This window comes from Narcine bancroftii, chromosome 8 (genome assembly GCF_036971445.1).
Source record: "Narcine bancroftii isolate sNarBan1 chromosome 8, sNarBan1.hap1, whole genome shotgun sequence".
NCBI lineage: Eukaryota > Metazoa > Chordata > Chondrichthyes > Torpediniformes > Narcinidae > Narcine > Narcine bancroftii.
This window is the reverse complement of record NC_091476.1, coordinates 166,418,665-166,439,613: the sequence shown is the minus strand read 5'-3', so window position 1 is coordinate 166,439,613 and position 20,949 is coordinate 166,418,665. Positions and strand designations below refer to the sequence as shown.

Below are 20,949 nucleotides of genomic sequence, written 5' to 3'. Positions count from 1 at the left end.
TTCAAATTTGTAATACTTTTATACATTGAATAATCATTTTTACAAATTGTTAAAATTTCACTTTTGGTCCAATTTACTTTATAACCCTATAATTGACCATAATTTTCTAAACATTCTTGAATTGCTGGTAAAGAAATGCCCGGATCCACCAAATATAATAAAACATCATCAGCAAATAGATTAATCTTATATTCCTCATTCAAAACTCTCATGCCTTTAACATTTTCGTTTTGACATATTAATTGTGCCAAAGGCTAAATAACTATAGCAAATAAAGCAGGAGACATTGGGCTTCCTTGTCTAGTAGACCTTGTTAAATTAAAAGATTCTGAAATCTGCCCATTGACAGCAATTCTGGCCTTCGGACTATTTTATAAAGCCTTTATCAATCCAATAAATGAAGAACCAAAACAAAATTTCTCAAGTACTTTAAACAAAAACTTCCATTCCACTCTATCAAAAGCCTTTTCTGCATCCAACGAAACCACTATTGGATAATTCATCTGAGATTTAGATTTATTTATCAAAGTTATTAAACGCAAAATATTATCTGACGCATATCTATTTTTTATAAATCCCGTTTGATCACTATGTATTATTTTAGGCAAATATTGAGCTAATCGATTAGCCATAGCTTTTGCTACAATTTTATAATTTACATTTAACAGCGATATTGGTCTATAAGAAGAAACCTGTAAAGGAACTTTATCTTTTTTTGGTATAACTGTAATTATTGCATTGGAATAAGACTTGGGTAATCAAAAAGTGTCATACATTTGTTTTAAAACATCGTTAATATATAGGAAAAATGTCAGCATAAAAAGTTTTATAAAACTCTATAGAAAATCCATCTTCACCAGGTGCCTTTCCATTTGGCATATCTCTTATCGCCGTTTCTATTTTCTTTTCTGTAAAGGATTTATATAACTCCTGTCTATCTTCTTGATTCAACTGTGGCAATTTAATATTTTTCAAAAAAGAATCTATAGCATCCTCAGTTACATCTTTACATTCCGAAGTATATAATTTTTTATAAAAATTACAAAATTCCTCATTAATTTCCTTTTGACTAAAAGTAATACCCGATTTCTTTCTAATTACTGGTATAATTCTAGATAATTGTTCCTTTTTTAACTTCCATGACAGAACTTTATGAGCTTTCTCACCCCATTCATAAAATTTATGTTTAGTTCAATTCATTAAACATTCAAACAGATAAGTTTGTAATTCATTGTATTTAAATTTTAAATTAGTTAACTGATTCTTTTGCGTCTCAGTAACATTTTTTTGAAATTCTTTTTCAGTAACAGTTATCTTTTTCTCTAAATCTTCAATCACTTTAATTCTCTCTTTCTTTACTTTTAAGCATAATTAATAATTTGACCTCGTAAAAAAGCTTTCATTGCATCCCATAAAACAAAATGACTAGAAACAGAATTAGCATTATTACTAATAAATACCTCAATTTGTTGTTTTAAATAACTAATAAATTCCGGTTTTTGCAGTAACATAGTATTAAATCTCCATCATGGAGATCTCAGAACATCCTGTAAACTCTGATATTCTAATAATAATAATGAATGGTCCGAAACCAATCTTGCCTTATAATCCACAGATGTAACCCTATCCTGCAAATGTGTTGAAATTAAAAAATAATCAATTCTAGAAAAAGAATTATGTCGTGATGAATAAAAAGAAAAATCTTTCTCTGTAGGATTAAATCTTCGCCAAATAGCAACTAAATTCAAATCTGACATCATGTTAGTTACTTGAACTGCCATCTTTGATTTCTTAATTACTCTTGGATACTTGTCCAATAAAGGCTCCAATACCACATTCAAATCTCCCCCAGTCATCACATTAGAATTTGATTGTCCAAGTAATAAAGACATATCGACAACAAAAGCTGTATCCTCAACATTCAGAGCATAAACATCAAGCAAAGTCCAAGCTTCATTAAAAATTGTAAAGTTCAATTTTAATAATCTTCCACCATTTTTCTCTTCATTTTGTAACTGAAATGGTAAATTCTTGTGCACCAAAATTGCCACTCCTTTTGCTTTTGAATTAAATGAAGAATAAAAAACTTGTCCAACCCATTCACGTTTGAGTTTCAAATGTTCCTTATCTGTCAAATGAGTTTCCTGTAAAAAAGCCACATCAACTTTTAATTTTTTTTAAGTAAGCAAGTACTTTCTTATGCTTAATGGGATTATTTAAACCCTGGACATTAAAAGAAGCAAACTTCAATTTAGACATTCCTTACAACAACTCAACACAAGAAAAAAAAAAGAAAAAAAAAGAAAAGAAAGAAAAAGAAAGGTGAAAAAAAACCCAAAAGAAAAAAAACCTTCCTCTTATTCCCTCTTAAAACTACAATCAAAAACAAATAAAGAAAAGAGAAAAAAATTTTATTTAAAAAAAAGTAATAAAAAAACTTCACTTCTTAACCCAAAAATTAAGAAAAAAAAAACAGGCAGGAGGTTACTACTACCCCCTCCTGTTTACACCGCACAAAACGGTAACTCCCACAAAATACTGGGTGTGAGATAACTCACACGTAGCTGACGACTTCTGGAAAATAGTGCCCACCCAGTTCCCTCTCCCAACTCCCATTTCATATTAAACTATCATCAATGACTAAGATCTTCCAAAAAAAAATGTATTATATTTTTAATCAATTTTATCACTTCGACCACCATTGTTTCCATTTCTTCTTGGAATCTGATTCCCATCTTGTATATCCACTCTCTTTGGAGACCGAGGAGGACTACGTCGTTCTTGAAATTGCATGATCGGTAAAGATTGAGCAAAGTCCATAGCTTCTTTAGGATTATCAAAAAACTTTGGCTGATATACATCCTGAAAAATCTTCAATACCGCAGGGTACCTAAAAGTTGCCTTGTATCCTTTTTTCCACAACTCTTTCACAGAATTAAATTCACGTCGTTGAAACATAATTTCTTGACTCAGATCCGGATAAAAAAAAAGTTATTCTGGACCATCAAAGGAGATCTATTTTGCTGAGCATTTCTAATAGCTACACGTAAAATTGTCTCACTATCACAATAATTTAAACAACAGACCAGAACAGGTCTCGGATTCTGTCCTGAAAAAGGTTTCCTTCTTAAGGCTCTGTGAGCACGTTCCAATATTAAACCTTCAGGAAACTTATCTTGCCCTAACACTCGTGGAATCCATTCGGTAAAGAATTTTCTTGGATCTGGCCCTTCTATATCTTCTGGCAAACCAACAATTTTTACATTGTTCCATCTAGATTGGTTCTCCAAATAATCAACTTTTTTTTGATAGATTTTTATTCTGAATCTGCAATGTTTCAATTGTTTTGTTTACATCTTGCAGTTGATCTTGTACATCAACTAAACCTTGATCACACATATCAAGTCTTTCAGTAGTTTCAAGTTTAAATGCTCCATAGTCAGCCATCTGTTGAGTATTGATATTCACCAATTCATTAAGCTTAGAATGGACGTGGGTTATAGAGCTACCTAACTGTTTCATTGAAGAATACATCTTAAATTCAAGATTCTTAACAATCATTATCAACAAAAGTAGATTCAGACATAGTAGGATCTTGCTGTTTCTGAGAAACCAAAGGGTCTTCTGTCCCTTCCCTTGGTTTAGCAGCCTTTCTTACAGTATGGCTCCGTGTAGAAACTCCTGCCACAGCCCCCTCAGCAACATCAGGAGGCTGATAGTCAGGGTTATCCTTATCCTTAAGCCATATGTCATCAAAAGGTTCCATTCTATCTATACCTGGGGAAAATGTCATGACTGGTGGTGCATTTCGCAGCGCCACCGCTATATCAATCGGAGGTCGGCTCTTTAACTCTCCAACTGGCGGCGCCCCAGATGATTCAGCTGTCAAAGTCTCGGTGACAGTGCTCACAGCGGTTGCTGTTTGAAATACACACACCCGGCCAGCCCTTTGTTCTAAAGGCTGCCGAGTGCCATCTTTAGAGAGCCCTACCAGTACAGAGCGGAGCTCCAATGCCGAATACTGCACTTCTTCTCCTGGATCCATTCCACGCTGAGTCCTGGCTTCTTGTCAATATTGAGGTAGGCTCAGATAATCTGTTGGTGTTTTCTTTTTTTTTAATAAATGTACCATTAGGCATTAATTCAACAACTCTTACTATTTTTAAACTTTTTAAAGAATTTTAACGGGCACTTAGCAACAAAACAATAAATCAGAGTCAGGAGATGACTGGAAGGCACGTCGGTTCACGCCCTCCATGCGATGGTATTCTGTAGCTTCTTGCTGTTTAGAGGTTGTACAATTGAGAGATATTATCAGAGTAGCCTTGCAGCTACTATATAACAGCAGCCACCTTTGGCAGAGGTAGTAAATGCAGAAGTAGTGGATAGGAGAACTCAAGTGGTACATATTTTTTGGTTATTGTGTTGTTTTTGGTCACTCAGTAAGTGACTAAACTAGTGCCAGTTAGAATCCCACTCAGATCTGTATTGCCAACTGATCAGGCTGAAAATCTATCCCAAGATTCAATTTGCACCCATATAACCATATAACAGTTTATAGCATGGAAACAGGCCATCTTGGCCCTACAAGTCCACGCCGTTTCACTTAAAGAACTCCACTAGCTCCCCCTGCCTATTCTCCGCCCATAACCCTCCAACCCCCTCTTATCCATGTTCATATCCAGCCTCCTCTTAAATGAAAGAATTGACTCTGCCTCAACTATTTCCTCTGGAAGATTATTCCATTCAGCCACCACTCTCTGAGTGAAGAAGCATCCTCTCATGTTTCTCCTAAAATTTTTCCCCCTTACCCTCAACTTTTGTCCTTTTGTTTCAACCTCCCCTGATCTCAGGGAGAAGAGTCTACTTGCATCTAGTCTATCTATTCCCTTCATAATTTTAAACATCTCTATCAAATGTTATCCCATCTTCCCTGTTTTTCTTTTTAGACCATTAAGCTCATAATTATTGCTAGAATATGTCCTCCTATCATTTGGGAGGTATAATTAGTGCATAACATTCATTGATGTTGATGGGAAATAAGTACAATTTCCATATAACCATATAACCATTTACGGAGTGGAAACAGGCCATGCTGGCCTTTCGAGTCCGCACCAGTTCACTGATTTTGTGCGCCCTATATGCTGGATCATATTGATTATGCTGGTGATTCCAGTCTGAACTGCCCGTGTTCAGCCATTAAAATTTTATTGCATCCCAGACATGCATTGTGGTAAATGAAAGACAGATTCTCACAGACTGAATTGGAAGCTTGAATCCATGCTCAAAGGTTGGGATCCTTTGAGGAAATGCATGTCAAAGATGAGTAAACAATTAGAAACATTTTGACTAATTTCATTTAACTTTTAATGTTTGCCATAATTTCTGTTTTTATGTACTTCAAGTAAGTCTGTTTATTTTTTTTAAGTGTTTAACAATTTATTCTGTTTTAATTAGTCACTGTGATGTTGCCAATTTTGAAGTGCTTTTCACCTGTTTATTTTTTAATAAAGTGTTTAAAAATTTATGCTCATTTTTATTACTCACTGCAATGTTACCAGCATTGAAATGTCTTTAAATGTTTGGGATTGTTAAACACTAATAAGAAGAATAAGAATGCTAGCAATCAAACTGTCCTCCGCAGTAGCCTCACCTCCGTGCCCCCAAAAGGCATGACTCAGTATTGTTGCTCCACATTCCACTTTATAATCCTGCAGAATAATGTCAATCGCAATCCTCAAAGACAGTTCACATTTTGCTGGCTGTCAGAGGCAGTCATGGTGATTTTGGGGGTAGGGTTGCCTCACTGTACCAAAGGATTGTGCAGTTGGATTCCCAATGGAGGAAGGCCATTGTACAAACCCCCTCGCATCAGGGTGAATATGGACAATCCATGAATATGGTCAAAGAAATTGAGGCCGTACCTGCAGACATGAACATGGCCATGAATACTATTCAAAATATTTGAAAGGGACAAGGCTGTTTTGAAAAGGCCATAAGTGAGCAAACCTGATGTTTGCAATATGCTGTCAACATGAATATTCTGTAGTAAAAAAACATAATTCACAGAGAATTTAACCTGTCATCCATTTCCAAGATGTCATTAATCTGTGACGTATAGTCTGACAGATAAATTGTTTTGTTCTCATCTGGGTTTTGCGCTCCTGTGTTCTTGGAGAAACATCTGTCACCATTTCCAAGTTCTGTACCTCTGGTTGCCATGCTATTAATCACCATGAGAGAAAATGGTTGAAATACCGTACAATCTTGACAGTTACTTCAGAGAAACCTGAACAAATCAGTAGAGTTAAAATCATTGAAGCAGGCATCAAAATGTCAGGACTATCCCGAGAGAGAGCACGAGAGGAAAAAAAATATTGAGGTTGAGAAGGTGGTCTGGGGAAGAGGAATGAATGAGCAACCCTAACAGAAAGGAAAGATCAGAAAATTCACAATTTATTCAGTGTGAAGGAAATCAATCCTCTGCAGAACACAAGAGTGAAAGTAAGAAATACATTCAGTTCTGCAGCAGTCAGAGTTCCAGCAGGGTGATGATTTGCTTCAGTCATTCAAAACTTATTGAGGACAGACTTCAGGTTGTTTGGAACTTCTGTGCATGATTGACCTTCCTGAACTCTTACCAGAGTTGTGACAGTAAAAATCCCCTTACAACTTTGTTTTTTTTTCCTACGGCTCCTGCAAAGTTTTGCCTTTCGTCCGCTTCATTGGTCTAACGGCTGGGAATGTGAAACAACATCTTTCATTTTATTGTGGCATGACGGTAATCACTGATCCCTGAAAGATGAACAGATGAAAGGAGACAATTGCTGCTGGACTGAACCATCTGAGTAGATGACAGAAGTCCTGAAGTAAGCCTGCTCGCATTTACCAAAATCAATGCAGGCCATCTTGGGACTAAAGCATGATGAACCCTAATATCCTGAAGTTGCTGATGGGTTCTTCTCGGAGAATTTATCAATACACTTCACTGCTTAGCAGACCATGAACTTGCTTAGAATTTTCAGCTTGCAATGCAGAATCAGTTCATGGATATTTTATAGGATCTAAGAGGCCAGTCACTTCAATGGAGATTCTATTGCCATGAGGGGAAAAAAAAAGTGCATTCCAACTTTTATACTTCTCTATTTGCAGTTGTAGTTCTGATGTCTTTAAAATGTATTCAAGAGATTTTTTTTTTTACATTTTAATATTTCAATTTTTTTAATGCTCAAGTGGCCGGAACATTGAAAACATGTTGGTGGCAAAGGCAAGGGAATGGTTTGTTGCCAGTTAAAGGTTTTGCGGCAGGAAATCATGGCTAAAGCTTTGCCGTAGATCAAAGCTGTGCATGGTGCTTTCTCTGGCCTACCAAGCTGATGTGATTACGTTATGCAGGACTTGCGCGTCACGGAAGGCCTCACTGATCAGGTGGTAATGGAGTACTTCATCTAGTTCCACCATGTGAATGAAAGACAGTGGGGTACACACATAGCAGCATCTGGACAGTTTATTGTTGATGCATCAGTTCTCTTCCAACTGCTATTTTCCCCTGCTATTTATTGTACTGTGGAAAGTATACTGACTAGTTCCATCATGGCCCAGTGTAGTGCCCAGGAACATGGATGAAAGTTGCAAACGTGGGTCCGTCAGGGCTCCCATTAATTGAAGATATCTCTCTGAGGCACTGCCTCAAGAAGGCACCCACCCAACATCAAGAGGGACTCCTATCACCCTGGTCGCCACCTGTTTGCTGCTACCTTTGGGAACAAGGTACCTTCAGGTTCAAGAGCTGTTGTTTTTTTCAACAATTATCAGGGTCTTGATCCTCCCTTTATTATTCCAAACATATACGACCCTGGCACCACAAAAAGCCCTGACAAATTGAAACATCACGTTTTTGGTTCTTGCACTAACTGTATCTATATAACCATTTTACCACTTACAGCACAGAACGGGCCAGTTCGACCCTACTAGTCCATGCCGTAACAAATCCCCACCCTCCTAGTCCCACTGACCAGCACCCAGTCCATACCCCTCCAGTCCTCTCCTATCCTCTTCTACATTTTTTAATTATAATTTTTTTTAATTTTTTTTGTCTTAAATTCAGGTATACAGTAACAGGCCCTTATGCCTCATGAGCCCGTGCCACCCAAATGCCCCAATTAAAGGACCACCCCATGCATTTTAAAGGGTGAGAGGAAACCTAACAAGTATGGGGAGAACATGCAAACCCTTTACAGGTAGCATTGGATTTGAATCTGGGTCGCTGGTGCTCTAATAGCATTGCGCTAACCACTCATCTCTTTCAGTTCTGCAGTAGTTTAATGAATACTGTTGCAGTTGTTCCTTTTAACAAAAGTGCCTTTTATGGCTGCAGCTAGTAAGAATTTTGGTGGCTAAATACATTGTACTTATAAGTTGGGTAAGAAAATTATTCTCATTATCGGATCACACATTTCGTGCATCGATTATGTACAAGGTATCTGACTCCTTTCCCAGTCCACCAGCAGTCTTGGGTGGAAATCTTTAGTGAAGCAACTGAAGCCCTTACAGAGTGGGCTGAGGAAATTTATCAAAATTATTCCAGGGCTAAGTTTTCTCGATAATATTGAGAGGTCAGTGTTGTCCTCTATGGGATCAAAGTGGTTACAAGGGGGATCCAAAAGAAATTAAGAATATCGAACGTGGGACACTACAGCACAGTGCAGGCCCTTCAGCCCTTGATGTTGTACTAACCCATATATTCCTTCTGGGGGAAAAAAAAACACTAAACTCACCTTACCCTGTAACCCTCTATTTTTCCTTCATCCATGTGCCTTAAATGCACCAAATGCTTCAGCCTCCACCATCCCTGGCAAGGCATTCCAGGCACCCAAAAATCTGTGTTTTTTTAAAAATTACTCCTGTTGTCTCCTTTAAACTTCCCTCCCTTCACTTTGTACTCATGTCCTCTGGTGTTTGCTATTCCTGCCCTGGGAAACAGGTGCTGGTTGTCCAACCTATCTATGACTCTCATAATCTTGTAGATCTTTATCAAGTCTCCTCTTATCCTTCGACATTCCAAAGAGAAAAGTCCCAGCTCTGCTAATCTTACCTTTTCAATCCAGACAACATCCAGGTGAATCTCCTCTGCATCCCCTCCATGGCTTCAACATCTTCCCTTTAATGAGGTGGACCAGAACTGAACTATGTGTGGTCATATCAGAGATTTGTAGAGTTCCCATATGACCTCTCTACTCCTGAACTCAATCCCCCTATTAATGAAGACCAGCTTTCTTAATTATCCAGTCAACCTGCACAGTGATGTTCAGGAATATATGGATTTGAACCCCAGAGTCCCTCTATTCATCCCCACTCTGAAGTAACCGAACATTAATCCTTTACTCAGCCTTCTGGTTTGTCCTTTCAAAATGCATCGCCTCACACTTAACTGGATTGAACTCCATCTGCCTCGTCCCTTCATAATTAGTCCTTCCATTTTTTAAAATCCTTTTCCATAGCTATGTTGAAGCTAAATGAGTTATGGTCATTCTCACCAAAATTCTTCCCCTCCAAGTGGTTTACCACCTGACTAGGTTCATTACTCAGAATTAGATCCAGTATGGCTCCCCTCTCAACAGATGGTCCATAGAGAGTTTCAGGAATCCTTCTTGAACATTCCTGACAAATTCAGCTCCATCTATCCATCTTGTAGTCAGGAGTGCCAGTGATTATTAGGGAAGTTGAAACCACCCATAACTACAACTGTGTATTTCCTGCACCATTCCAAAATCTGCCTGTCTCGAGGGCTTTTTGGTAGCCTATAGACTATTCCCTGCACAGTGATAGCTCCCTTCCTATTTTTGACTTCCACAAACACCAACTCAGTGGACATTCCCTTTAGAGCATCCTCCCTTTCTATAGCCATGATAGTATACTTCCCCCACCCCAACCTCCATCCTATTCATTTTAAAATATCTAAACCTTGATACATGCATCAAGTCTTGTCCTTCTTCCACCAAGTTTCTGTAATAGCCACACCCTCCTAGTTTCACGTACTGATCCATGCTCTAAGTTCTTCCCCTAGAATTGAAATAGACACATTTCAACCCTTCTAACTGGCTAAATGTATGTTTTGTGCCCTGCCTGTTTTACCTCACCTAATCTCTGCACTCACGTTCTGATTCTCATCCTCCCCCTTCTCCCACCCCCCCCCCCCACCCCCCACCACTCCTGGCCAAACTAGTTTAAATTCTCCCCAACAGCTCTAGCGAACCTACTCGTCAAGTTCAGGTGCAGCCCATTCTTTTTGTACAGGTCAGACCTTCCCCAGAAGAGATCTCAATGATCCAGAAACCTGATCCCCTGCCCCTGAACCAACTCTTCAGCCATGCATTCATCTGCCACAACTTTGTGGCACATGACACAGACAGCAATCCTGAGATTACCACCCTTAAGGTCCTGCTTTTTAACCTTTCCTAACTCCCTTTTCAGGACTTTATCCCTACTCCCATCTATGGCATTGGGCCCCGCATGGACCATGACATCTGGCTGCTCACCCTTGCCCTCCAGAATGCTGTGAACTTGATCAGAGATGTCCCTGACCCTGCCACCTGGGAGGCAACATACTGTAGTATCCGGGAGCCTCGATCTTATTCATCAAACCTCCTATCTGCTCTCCTAACCAGTGAGTCCCCAATTGCCATAGCGCTCCTCTTCTCCCCTCCTTTTTCTCTGAGCCGAGAGGCCATCCTCTACACCAGAGACGTGACCACCATGGCTTGTCCCTGGTAGATCAACCCCCCCCCCCTCAACAATATCAAAAACAGTATTCTTGTTATTGAGGGGCACAGCCACAGGGGTGCTCTGCATTGTCTGCTTCTTCCCCTTCCCTCTCCTAACAGTCACCCAATTACCTGACTTTTAGTGGGGGGACTGTATCCCTGAAGCTCCTCTCCATCACTACCTCCCGAATGATCCAGAGTTCATCCAGTTCCAGTTCCTTAACACAGTCTCCCAGGAGCTGCAGCTGGATGCACCTCTTTCAGGTGAAGTCATCAGAGACAATTGTGTGGTCTCAGATATCCCACATCCTGCAAACAGAGTATTCGACTGCCTTAGCTGCTGTCTCTATTAAACTCTTCTAATTTAAATTCAGAGCTCTTACCTTATTGGAAGCAAGCTCACCAAAGCATCTCAGTCCCACTCTTACCCTCAGTTGCTCACGTACTAGCCACTCTGCTTGAGCTACCCCTCTTTTTATTTGTCACTATCCCTTATCTTAATTAGCCTCCCACCCTTCACCAAGCACAGATAGAAACAAAAAGTTTCCATTGGAAGACGGGCCAAGAACCAGGGAACATAAAATGAAAATAATTGGTTAATAAACTGTGAAGAATAGCAGTTTAATACTATTCAATGTCTTTTCTTCAGGCCATGATGACACGATTTAAGAACATAATCACATCCTCATGAGACCATTAAATGGATCTTTAATACTTTTATCTTTAAAATATCTTCATTTTCTTCATTTCCATTTCCAGAGTGAATTATCTGATGTCTCCCCTCTGCTCCATTTTAAGTCAAAGTGTTTGCATTCTTGGCAGTGGGTCATTTTTTTGTCTCGAACTATGCACTCCTTTTTTATTTTTTTTTATTTTTCACTCTATGAACCATATTAACCAAAATACACACATTTCCCTCTTGAATATACACAGTGTCATTTTCTCCCCTTTTCCCCCCTCCCTTCCCTCCCTCCTTCCCATCCCCCTCCCCACCCACTCAATGTTCAAACTATATGATACATTAAACCCATTAAACAATGTCATCACAGAATGTAAATAAACAAGAAAATTGTGTCAACTACTTTTACACACTGGGTCAGTTCATTTCGTCGTCTTCTCCTTCTGTCATTTTAGGCGGTGAAGGTCCGCGGTAAGACTTCTCTGTTGTGTTCCATGTACGGTTCCCAAATTTGTTCGAATACTGTGATATTATTTCTTAAATTATATGTTATTTTTTCCAATGGAATACTTTTATTCATTCCCATGTACCATTGCTGTATTCTCAGGTTGACATAATACATTTTTTTGCTGCAGCAAAGGCTATAATAATAAATCTTTTTTGTGCTCCATCCAAATCGTGGCCAAGTTCTTTACTTCTTATATTACTTAGAAGAAAGATCTCTGGATTTTTTGGTGTGTTGCTTTTTGTGATTTCATTTAATACCTGATTTAGATCTTCCCTAAACTTTTCCACTTTCTCACATGCCAAAATTGCATGTACTGTTGTTCCCGTTTCCTCCTTACAGCGAAAACATCTGTCTGATACTGTTGGGTCCCATTTATGTAACTTTTGGGGCGTGGTAGTGTGGATGCACAATGGGTGTGATGCATACCATAATGAGATTTAGAAGAATAATTTCCAACTTGACTGATGTGTGAGTAAAAGATATTCTCCCTTGGATTAGCCACTATTTGCTTTGCACCTAAGTGTCTGGCAGATGCCATCCATTGTTGACTCCAGCAGTGTACCTTAAAGAGCTGGATTTTATGACTTCAACCATAGAAACTAAATATGCCTGTGAATGTAACTTTATACGTACAACCCGCTGCCTAAATTTCCCACTGCCTTGGAAAAGCAGCCAACAATACTGAAAGGACTAATCTCACCCTCGTCACACTCCCCGAATCATCTGGGAGAAGACTCATGAGGACGAGCACATGCACCGCAGATTCAAGGGTAGTTTCTTTTCTGCTGTTATCAAACTCCTGAATGAATGAGAATGATTTTATTGTCATATACAATGTGCACATGCACCAAAATTCTTTCTTCCTGCAGCTGAACTTGCACTTTCTGAAGAAAGATTACAAAACACTGGGAGAAAACACAACTATGATGTGTGTGTAATTGAATTATTACACACAACCTGATTTGGGAATTCAAATGTGGAGGAATGCACCTCATGATGTTAATATACACAAGCTCTGATCTTGCATCCTTTGAATACATCTATGAGAGACGATGCCTCAAGAAGGCAGCCAACATCATAAAGGTCCCACATCACTCTGGTGACAATCTCTTCTCAATGCTACTTTCAGGAAGAAGGTATCCAACAGTACATGCAATTTGGGATGTGAGAAAGTGGAAAAGTTTTGGGAAGATCTAAATCAGGTATTAAATAAAATCACAAAAAGTACAATAATACCCAAAAAATTGATTAGTGATAATGCAGAAAAAAAGTCACTTTTCAATAGTGTGGACAATCCTTTTGTGGTGTTGGAGCAGACCTTGATTCACGTCACAAAGGGAGATTCAAGAGCTTGCTAACTGTTGAAAAGAAACTGTTCCTGAACCTGGCTGCTGGACTTCAGGCTTGGATACCTTCTTTCTGAAAGTAGCATTGAGAAGAGATTGTCATCAGAGTGATGTGAGACCTTTATGATGTTGGCTACCTTCTTGAGGCATCGTCTCTCATAGATGTATTCAAAGGATGCAAGATCAGAGCTTGTGTTTATTAACATCATGAGCCTACTGCATTCCTCCACATTTGAATTCCCAAATCAGGTTGTGATGCAACCAGTCAGTATTCTTTCTATATGTGGAAGTGTCTGTGGAAGAACCTGTGGAAGTTTGATAGAACATTTGACAACATGCCAAATCTCCTCAGATGCCTTGGAAATTAGGGGCGCTGCTGTGTCTTCTTCACAGTTTCCTCGATGTGCGGGGTCCAGGAGAAATCTTCAGAAATATCAACTCTCAAGAATTTGAAGGTTCTAATCCTTTTCACCTCCAGGTGCATGATCTTTTGGGCAGTCCTTCATAAAATCAACAATGAGCTCTTCAGTCTCAGTGTCGTTGAGAGGAAGATTTTTGCTCTGGCACCATCCAAACCCATTCTTGATCTATATTCTGTATTCGGAATCATAATTTTCAGTTGTTCGTCCAACAATGGTGGTGTTGCCAATGAATTTGATGATTAATTTGCAGTCTACATGGTGAACCTCACAATAGTAAAATTATATTGCCTTTGTTCTTTACCATCTGACCTCTTGATGTAAACCTGCAGTTTTGTACGGTGATATACATATTGTATTATGTCTGCCATATCGAGCTGGAATGCTCACAAAACAAAGTTTATCACTGCAAATTAATAACAAACTTGAACTTAACCTTACCAAAGTCAAGTACCACTTAATGACTTCATCTGATAACAAGAGGAAGATGTTTGCACTCTTGTGCACTTTTGACAGGTGATGACAGAAGGCAGAGAATCGGTGCTGATTTGGAAGAGGGGACAAATTGTAGTGTAGCTAAGTTTGCGGATGATACTAAATTGAGTGGTAAAGAAAATTGTACAGTGGATGTGGAGAGGCTGCAGAAAGATATAGTTAAGTTAGGGGAGTGGGCAAAGGTCTGACAGATGGAATCTTTGGCTTGGCTTCGCGGACGAAGATTTATGGAGGGGGTAAAAAGTCCACGTCAGCTGCAGGCTCGTTTGTGGCTGACAAGTCCGATGCGGGACAGGCAGACACGATTGCAGTGGTTGCAAGGGAAAATTGGTTGGTTGGGGTTGGGTGTTGGGTTTTTCCTCCTTTGCCTTTTGTTCGTGAGGTGGGCTCTGCGGTCTTCTTCAAAGGAGGTTGCTGCCCGCCAAACTGTGAGGCGCCAAGATGCACGGTTTGAGGCGTTATCAGCCCACTGGCGGTGGTCAATGTGGCAGGCACCAAGAGATTTCTTTAGGCAGTCCTTGTACCTTTTCTTTGGTGCACCTCTGTCACGGTGGCCAGTGGAGAGCTCGCCATATAACAGGATCTTGGGAAGGCGATGGTCCTCCATTCTGGAGACGTGACCCATCCAGCGCAGCTGGATCTTCAGCAGCGTGGACCCGATGCTGTCGACCTCTGCCATCTCGAGTACTTCGACGTTAGGGGTGTAAGCGCTCCAATGGATGTTGAGGATGGAGCGGAGACAACGCTGGTGGAAGCGTTCTAGGAGCCGTAGGTGGTGCCGGTAGATGACCCATGATTCGGAGCCGAACAGGAGTGTGGGTATGACAACGGCTCTGTATACGCTTATCTTTGTGAGGTTTTTCAGTTGGTTGTTTTTCCAGACTCTTTTGTGTAGTCTTCCAAAGGCGCTATTTGCCTTGGCGAGTCTGTTGTCTATCTCATTGTCGATCCTTGCATCTGATGAAATGGTGCAGCCGAGATAGGTAAACTGGTTGACCGTTTTGAGTTTTGTGTGCCCGATGGAGATGTGGGGGGGCTGGTAGTCATGGTGGGGAGCTGGCTGATGGAGGACCTCAGTTTTCTTCAGGCTGACTTCCAGGCCAAACATTTTGGCAGTTTCCGCAAAGCAGGACGTCAAGCGCTGAAGAGCTGGCTCTGAATGGGCAACTAAAGCGGCATCATCTGCAAAGAGTAGTTCACGGACAAGTTTCTCTTGTGTCTTGGTGTGAGCTTGCAGGCGCCTCAGATTGGGCAGTCCTTCATAAAATCAACAATGAGCTCTTCAGTCTCAGTGTCGTTGAGAGGAAGATTTTTGCTCTGGCACCATCCAAACCCATTCTTGATCTATATTCTGTATTCGGAATCATAATTTTCAGTTGTTCGTCCAACAATGGTGGTGTTGCCAATGAATTTGATGATTAATTTGCAGATTAAGTTAGGGGAGTGGGCAAAGGTCTGACAGATGGAATACAATGTTAGTAAATGCAAGGTCAACCGCTTAGTAAAAATAAAAGAGCAGATTATTATTTAAATGATGAAAAACTGAAGCGTGCTGTAGTGCAGAAGGACTTGGGAGGGCTTGTGCATGAATCGCAAAAATTTGGGTTGCAGGTACAGCAGGTTATTAAGAAGGCAAGTGAAATGTTGGCCTTTATCGCTAAAGGAATTTAATTCAAGAGCAGGGAGGTCATGCTGCAACTTGACAAGGTACTGGTGAGACCACACCTGGAGTACTGTGTGAAATTCTGGTCTCCATAGTTGAAGAAGGATATACTGGCCTTGGAGGCAATCCAGAGGAGGTTCACCAGGTTGATCCCGGAGATGAGGGAGTTGAGCTCCACGGAGAGATTAAATCTTCTGGGATTATACTCACTCAAATTCAGAAGAATGAGAGGAGATCTTATAGAAACATATAAAATTATGAAGGGGATAGGTAAGATGGAGGCAGGAAAATTGTTTACACTGGTAGGTGAGACCAAAACGAGGGGACACAGCCTCCGTGATTCAGGGGAGTAGATTTAAGATGGAAATTAGGAAAAACTGTTTTTCACAGAGAGAAGTGAATCTGTGGAATTCTCTCCCCAGGGAAGTGGTTGAGGTGACTTCATTAAATTTATTTAAGGTTCAGTTAGATAGATTTTTACATAAAAAAGGAATTAAGGAATATGGGGAAAAGGCGGGTAGGTGGAGTTGAGTCAATGATCAGATCAGTCATGATCTTATTGAATGGTTTGATGGGATGAATGGATGATTCCTGCTCCTATTCCTTGTGTTCTTATGTTTCTTATGAAGCCCTAATGCATGTGGTCAAACATCACAAAAGACTAACATTTTCATTTTGTATTGGTACACATGACCACACACTAAACTCTGAACTTCACTTCTGAATTGTCTATTGACTTCAATCAAAGTGAATCTTCGAGAGCTCAACGAACATATAACTGCCACACAATAACCCATGTTAGAAAATGAAGCTCTACTTCCAGGTACTGGCTGTCTTCTTGGCATATGTATTGTATTCAATCTATGTTATATATATCTTCCCCCCAGCAAACTAATATTAGTTTAGAAAACGTTTCAGCTGTTGTGTGCTAATTAAAGAGAAAATTTATGGCTTTGGAGCATGGATAATATCAACTGTGGGTGTATGAGTAGTTTAGTGTTACATCAGTTGGATTTGTTTGAGCCATTAGAAGCACCACGATTACCTTGGCCATTTTTGTCATAAAAATGACGTGATCATTAATATCCTCTATGGAAATTGAGAGTCCTTTTAAAAATCACTATTTCAGTGCTGGAAATGATTCAGCGATGTGATGACGAGGAGTTATTTGTGGTCAGGCAGCTGCAGAGAGGGATCTGACAAGAAGTTTCAAACTTTCCTGTAGTTACAGGTCAAAAGATTAGCCCAGAATTTCAAAATTTAACGTGCCAAAGGAATCAAAAAGTGACACAGGAATCACTCTTGTTTGAAAATCACCCCTTTCTGTGACTTGAGGAAATAAAAGCTCATGCTTGGCATTCACCTGCAGTTAGAAAAAGGCAGTAGTCAAAGCAGAATTGGAGAGAAAACACAGTGCATTATGTGCAATTTTAAATGATCTGAGACGCTTTATCCCAGTATATACAATAGATCAGTGGTTCTCAACCTTTTTCTTTCTACTGACATACCACTTTAAGTAATCCTCATGCCATCGGTGTTCTGTGATAAGGAATTACTTAAGGTGGGATGTGACTGGGAAGGGAAGGTTGAGAATCGCTGCTCCAGACCCAATTGTTACTGAAATATTTTGCTTGAGAAAAATTGTTATTGGCCCATTTCCTTTGGAGTTATGAAACCATACACATGAGTTAATTAGGTACGATTAAAACAGTGGTTTTCAACCTTTTTCTTTCCACCCACATACCACCTTAAGCAATTCCTTACTAATCACAGAGCTCCAATGGCATAGGGTATACTTAAAGTGGGATGTGAGTTGAGAACCACTTCAATAATGTATATTAAAAATAGGTGCATATGTTGGGTTACACTTTTCCACTTGGCTAACTAAAAGATGAGGTATTGAAAGGTAGCTGATATGCTGAGCAACAGATTGGTTTTCTTGTGACCTGGCAGAGTTGTGGCTTAACTAATAGGGCTACTGCTTCAGTGACTTGGATTCAACCCTGACCTTTGGTGTTGTCCACTGGAGTGTGTAAGGTAAAACATCATGAGATGGGAATGTGTAGGGAGTTACCCTGTACAGGGCTGTAACAAGAAGGGGAGGTGTCCTTGTACTCCTGTTAGGTAAAACATCATGAGATGGGAATGTACAGGGCTGTAACAAGATGTGAATGCATCCTTGTACTTACAAGATAAGAGAGACATTGATGGATTGAGAGGCAGGAAGCTAGCAGGGAAAGAATAGCAACAGTTTTAGTCATTGGACAAGTAATGATATGATGATGTTCTAAGCACGTATCCAAGGGTATAAAAAATCACCATTTTGCTGATAACGGCAGAATGCATTCTCCGACTAACATGGTTAGTCGCAAGTGTTACAATCCGGTAATAAAGAACAAAGAACCCTGATTTCGACTCAGTCTGGTGTTTGTCTCACTCATTCATGAACAAAGCAGACCTAACATGTTCTAAGCACGTATCCAAGGGTATAAAAAATCACCATTTTGCTGATAACGGCAGAATGCATTCTCCGACTAACATGGTTAGTCGCAAGTGTTACAATCCGGTAATAAAGAACAAAGAACCCTGATTACGACTCAGCCTGGTGTTTGTCTCACTCATTTATGAACAAAGCAGACCTAACATGTTCTAAGCATGTATCCAAGGGTATAAAAAATCACCATTTTGCTGATAACGGCAGAATGCATTCTCCGACTAACATGGTTAGTTGCAAGTGTTACAATCCGGTAATAAAGAACAAAGAACCCTGATTTCGACTCAGCCTGGTGTTTGTCTCACTCATTCATGAACAAAGCAGACCTAACATGTTCTAAGCACGTATCCAAGGGTATAAAAAATCACCATTTTGCTGATAACGGCAGAATGCATTCTCCGACTAACATGGTTAGTTGCAAGTGTTACAATCCGGTAATAAAGAACAAAGAACCCTGATTTCGACTCAGCCTGGTGTTTGTCTCACTCATTCATGAACAAAGCAGACCTAACATGTTCTAAGCACGTATCCAAGGGTATAAAAAATCACCATTTTGCTGATAACGGCAGAATGCATTCTCCGACTAACATGGTTAGTCGCAAGTGTTACAATCCGGTAATAAAGAACAAAGAACCCTGATTTCGACTCAGCCTGGTGTTTGTCTCACTCATTCATGAACAAAGCAGACCTAACATGTTCTAAGCACGTATCCAAGGGTATAAAAAATCACCATTTTGCTGATAACGGCAGAATGCATTCTCCGACTAACATGGTTAGTTGCAAGTGTTACAATCCGGTAATAAAGAACAAAGAACCCTGATTTCGACTCAGCCTGGTGTTTGTCTCACTCATTCATGAACAAAGCAGACCTAACATGTTCTAAGCACGTATCCAAGGGTATAAAAAATCACCATTTTGCTGATAACGGCAGAATGCATTCTCCGACTAACATGGTTAGTTGCAAGTGTTACAATCCGGTAATAAAGAACAAAGAACCCTGATTTCGACTCAGCCTGGTGTTTGTCTCACTCATTCATGAACAAAGCAGACCTAACAAGTGTGATGTTGCTTCCTTGATTATGTGGGATTCCTCCATACGCTCCGATTTCATCCCCCACCTCCCAAAGACTATGTGGCTGCTGCAAATTGTTCTGGTTTGCAGGTGAGTGATAAAATCTGGTGGAGAGAGCCAGTGGTGTATCTAGGGAAAATAACCCCTATGGGAAGCAGTGAAATTGCACCACCCCCCCTCCCCTCCACCCCTGTTAAAACTTACTTCAATCTTTCACCCCACAACTATCCCTCACTTTAAACGCAAATCAGATGTACTCTTTTCAACAAAAAAGTCAAGAAGATTAACTGAATGAACCGAGTATAAACAAATAGTGAAACAACATTCAATAATTGCAACAGAAATGGTCAGTTTCACAGAATCAAGTTGTCACGTGCAATGACCAAGGGCTACTTTATTAAAAAATCACGCAGTGCTCCAGATTCTCTCCACAACTTTGTACAGTTTGGGCATTGGAAGGGGACTTTCTCAAGGAATGCCTTTGTCACTGTGATCTGGTCCATCTCTTCCTTTGTGGCATCTCTCAGACTTACTGGGACTAACTAGCATCAGAGATTGAACCCAAGCCCCTACTTTGCTAGTTCCACTGTTTGCTTACCAAACGTCCAAGAGAAACAGTGCGCAAAATGGCAGAACCAAAGAGGACCTGCTGCATATATACAGAGGAAAGGTATTTCTTTGGCTTTGTGTGCACCTGATTTCTGATCAGAAATAAAACTGTGAGTGGGTTCAAGAGACGGCCATCGCAGAACCCAGCCAAGGTTTTAAAGTCTAATATTACAGATATAAGTGTACCTTAGAAATCTGTAGATGAGGTATTCTCCCTCTCATATACTGCTACAAATGTTTCCTTGACTCTCAAATCAGATCATCTAATTTTCTTTTAATCTTGGTAGTTGCAACAATAAGCTGTTTGCTCTTCAAAATACATCATCTACTTTTTCTCTTGGTGGTTTCTTCTGTTTCCAAAATCTGAATGTTGTTTCCAGGTTAGCTGGTTGGTGGATGATTTAGGGTAGTCGAATCTCTATTTACAAACAAATTCTATTTCCAAAAGTTTATTATGTATTACAATCTGTATAGACGAATAACAAGGTGCTGCAAATAAAGGATAGCAGGTCGATTTCACGAAACGCACACCCAATTCAATATTGTTTCAATTAATTTTATCCCAATTTGGATATTTGCGGCATTTCACAGTCGACACTCAAACACCGTGTCAGGATGACATTTCTGAGTTAAAAATCCAAGTAAAAACCCTATTTATTTCATGGATTTGATGACTTCCTGATGATTTCATTATATCCGATGAAGTACTTCGTTGTTCTAGAACCATGCAAAACGTGACTGATTGCACTAAGAAACTGAATGTGAGGTGAGGTGGGAAAATCAGGGTTTATATTGGGGTAGGTGAGGGTGGAGTCAAGGGAGGAGCCGGACATCAGACCTATGCACAGTCAGTGAATTCTTGTTCACTGCAATGTGGTAAAAACAATGAGATCTTTTTGTG

General features: G+C 39.8%; 1 protein-coding gene across 1 annotated transcript in view; it reads left to right on the top strand.

The window, feature by feature from the left end:
- LOC138742142 (CUB and sushi domain-containing protein 2-like) overlaps positions 1 to 20,949 on the top strand; it is a 938,722-nt gene that overhangs the window by 889,530 nt on the left and 28,243 nt on the right. The window contains exons 7-8 of the mRNA XM_069896325.1: positions 8,108 to 8,114; positions 10,474 to 10,666. Coding sequence (XP_069752426.1) covers positions 8,108 to 8,114; positions 10,474 to 10,666 — 200 coding nt within the window. The remainder of the gene's footprint in view (positions 1 to 8,107; positions 8,115 to 10,473; positions 10,667 to 20,949) is intronic.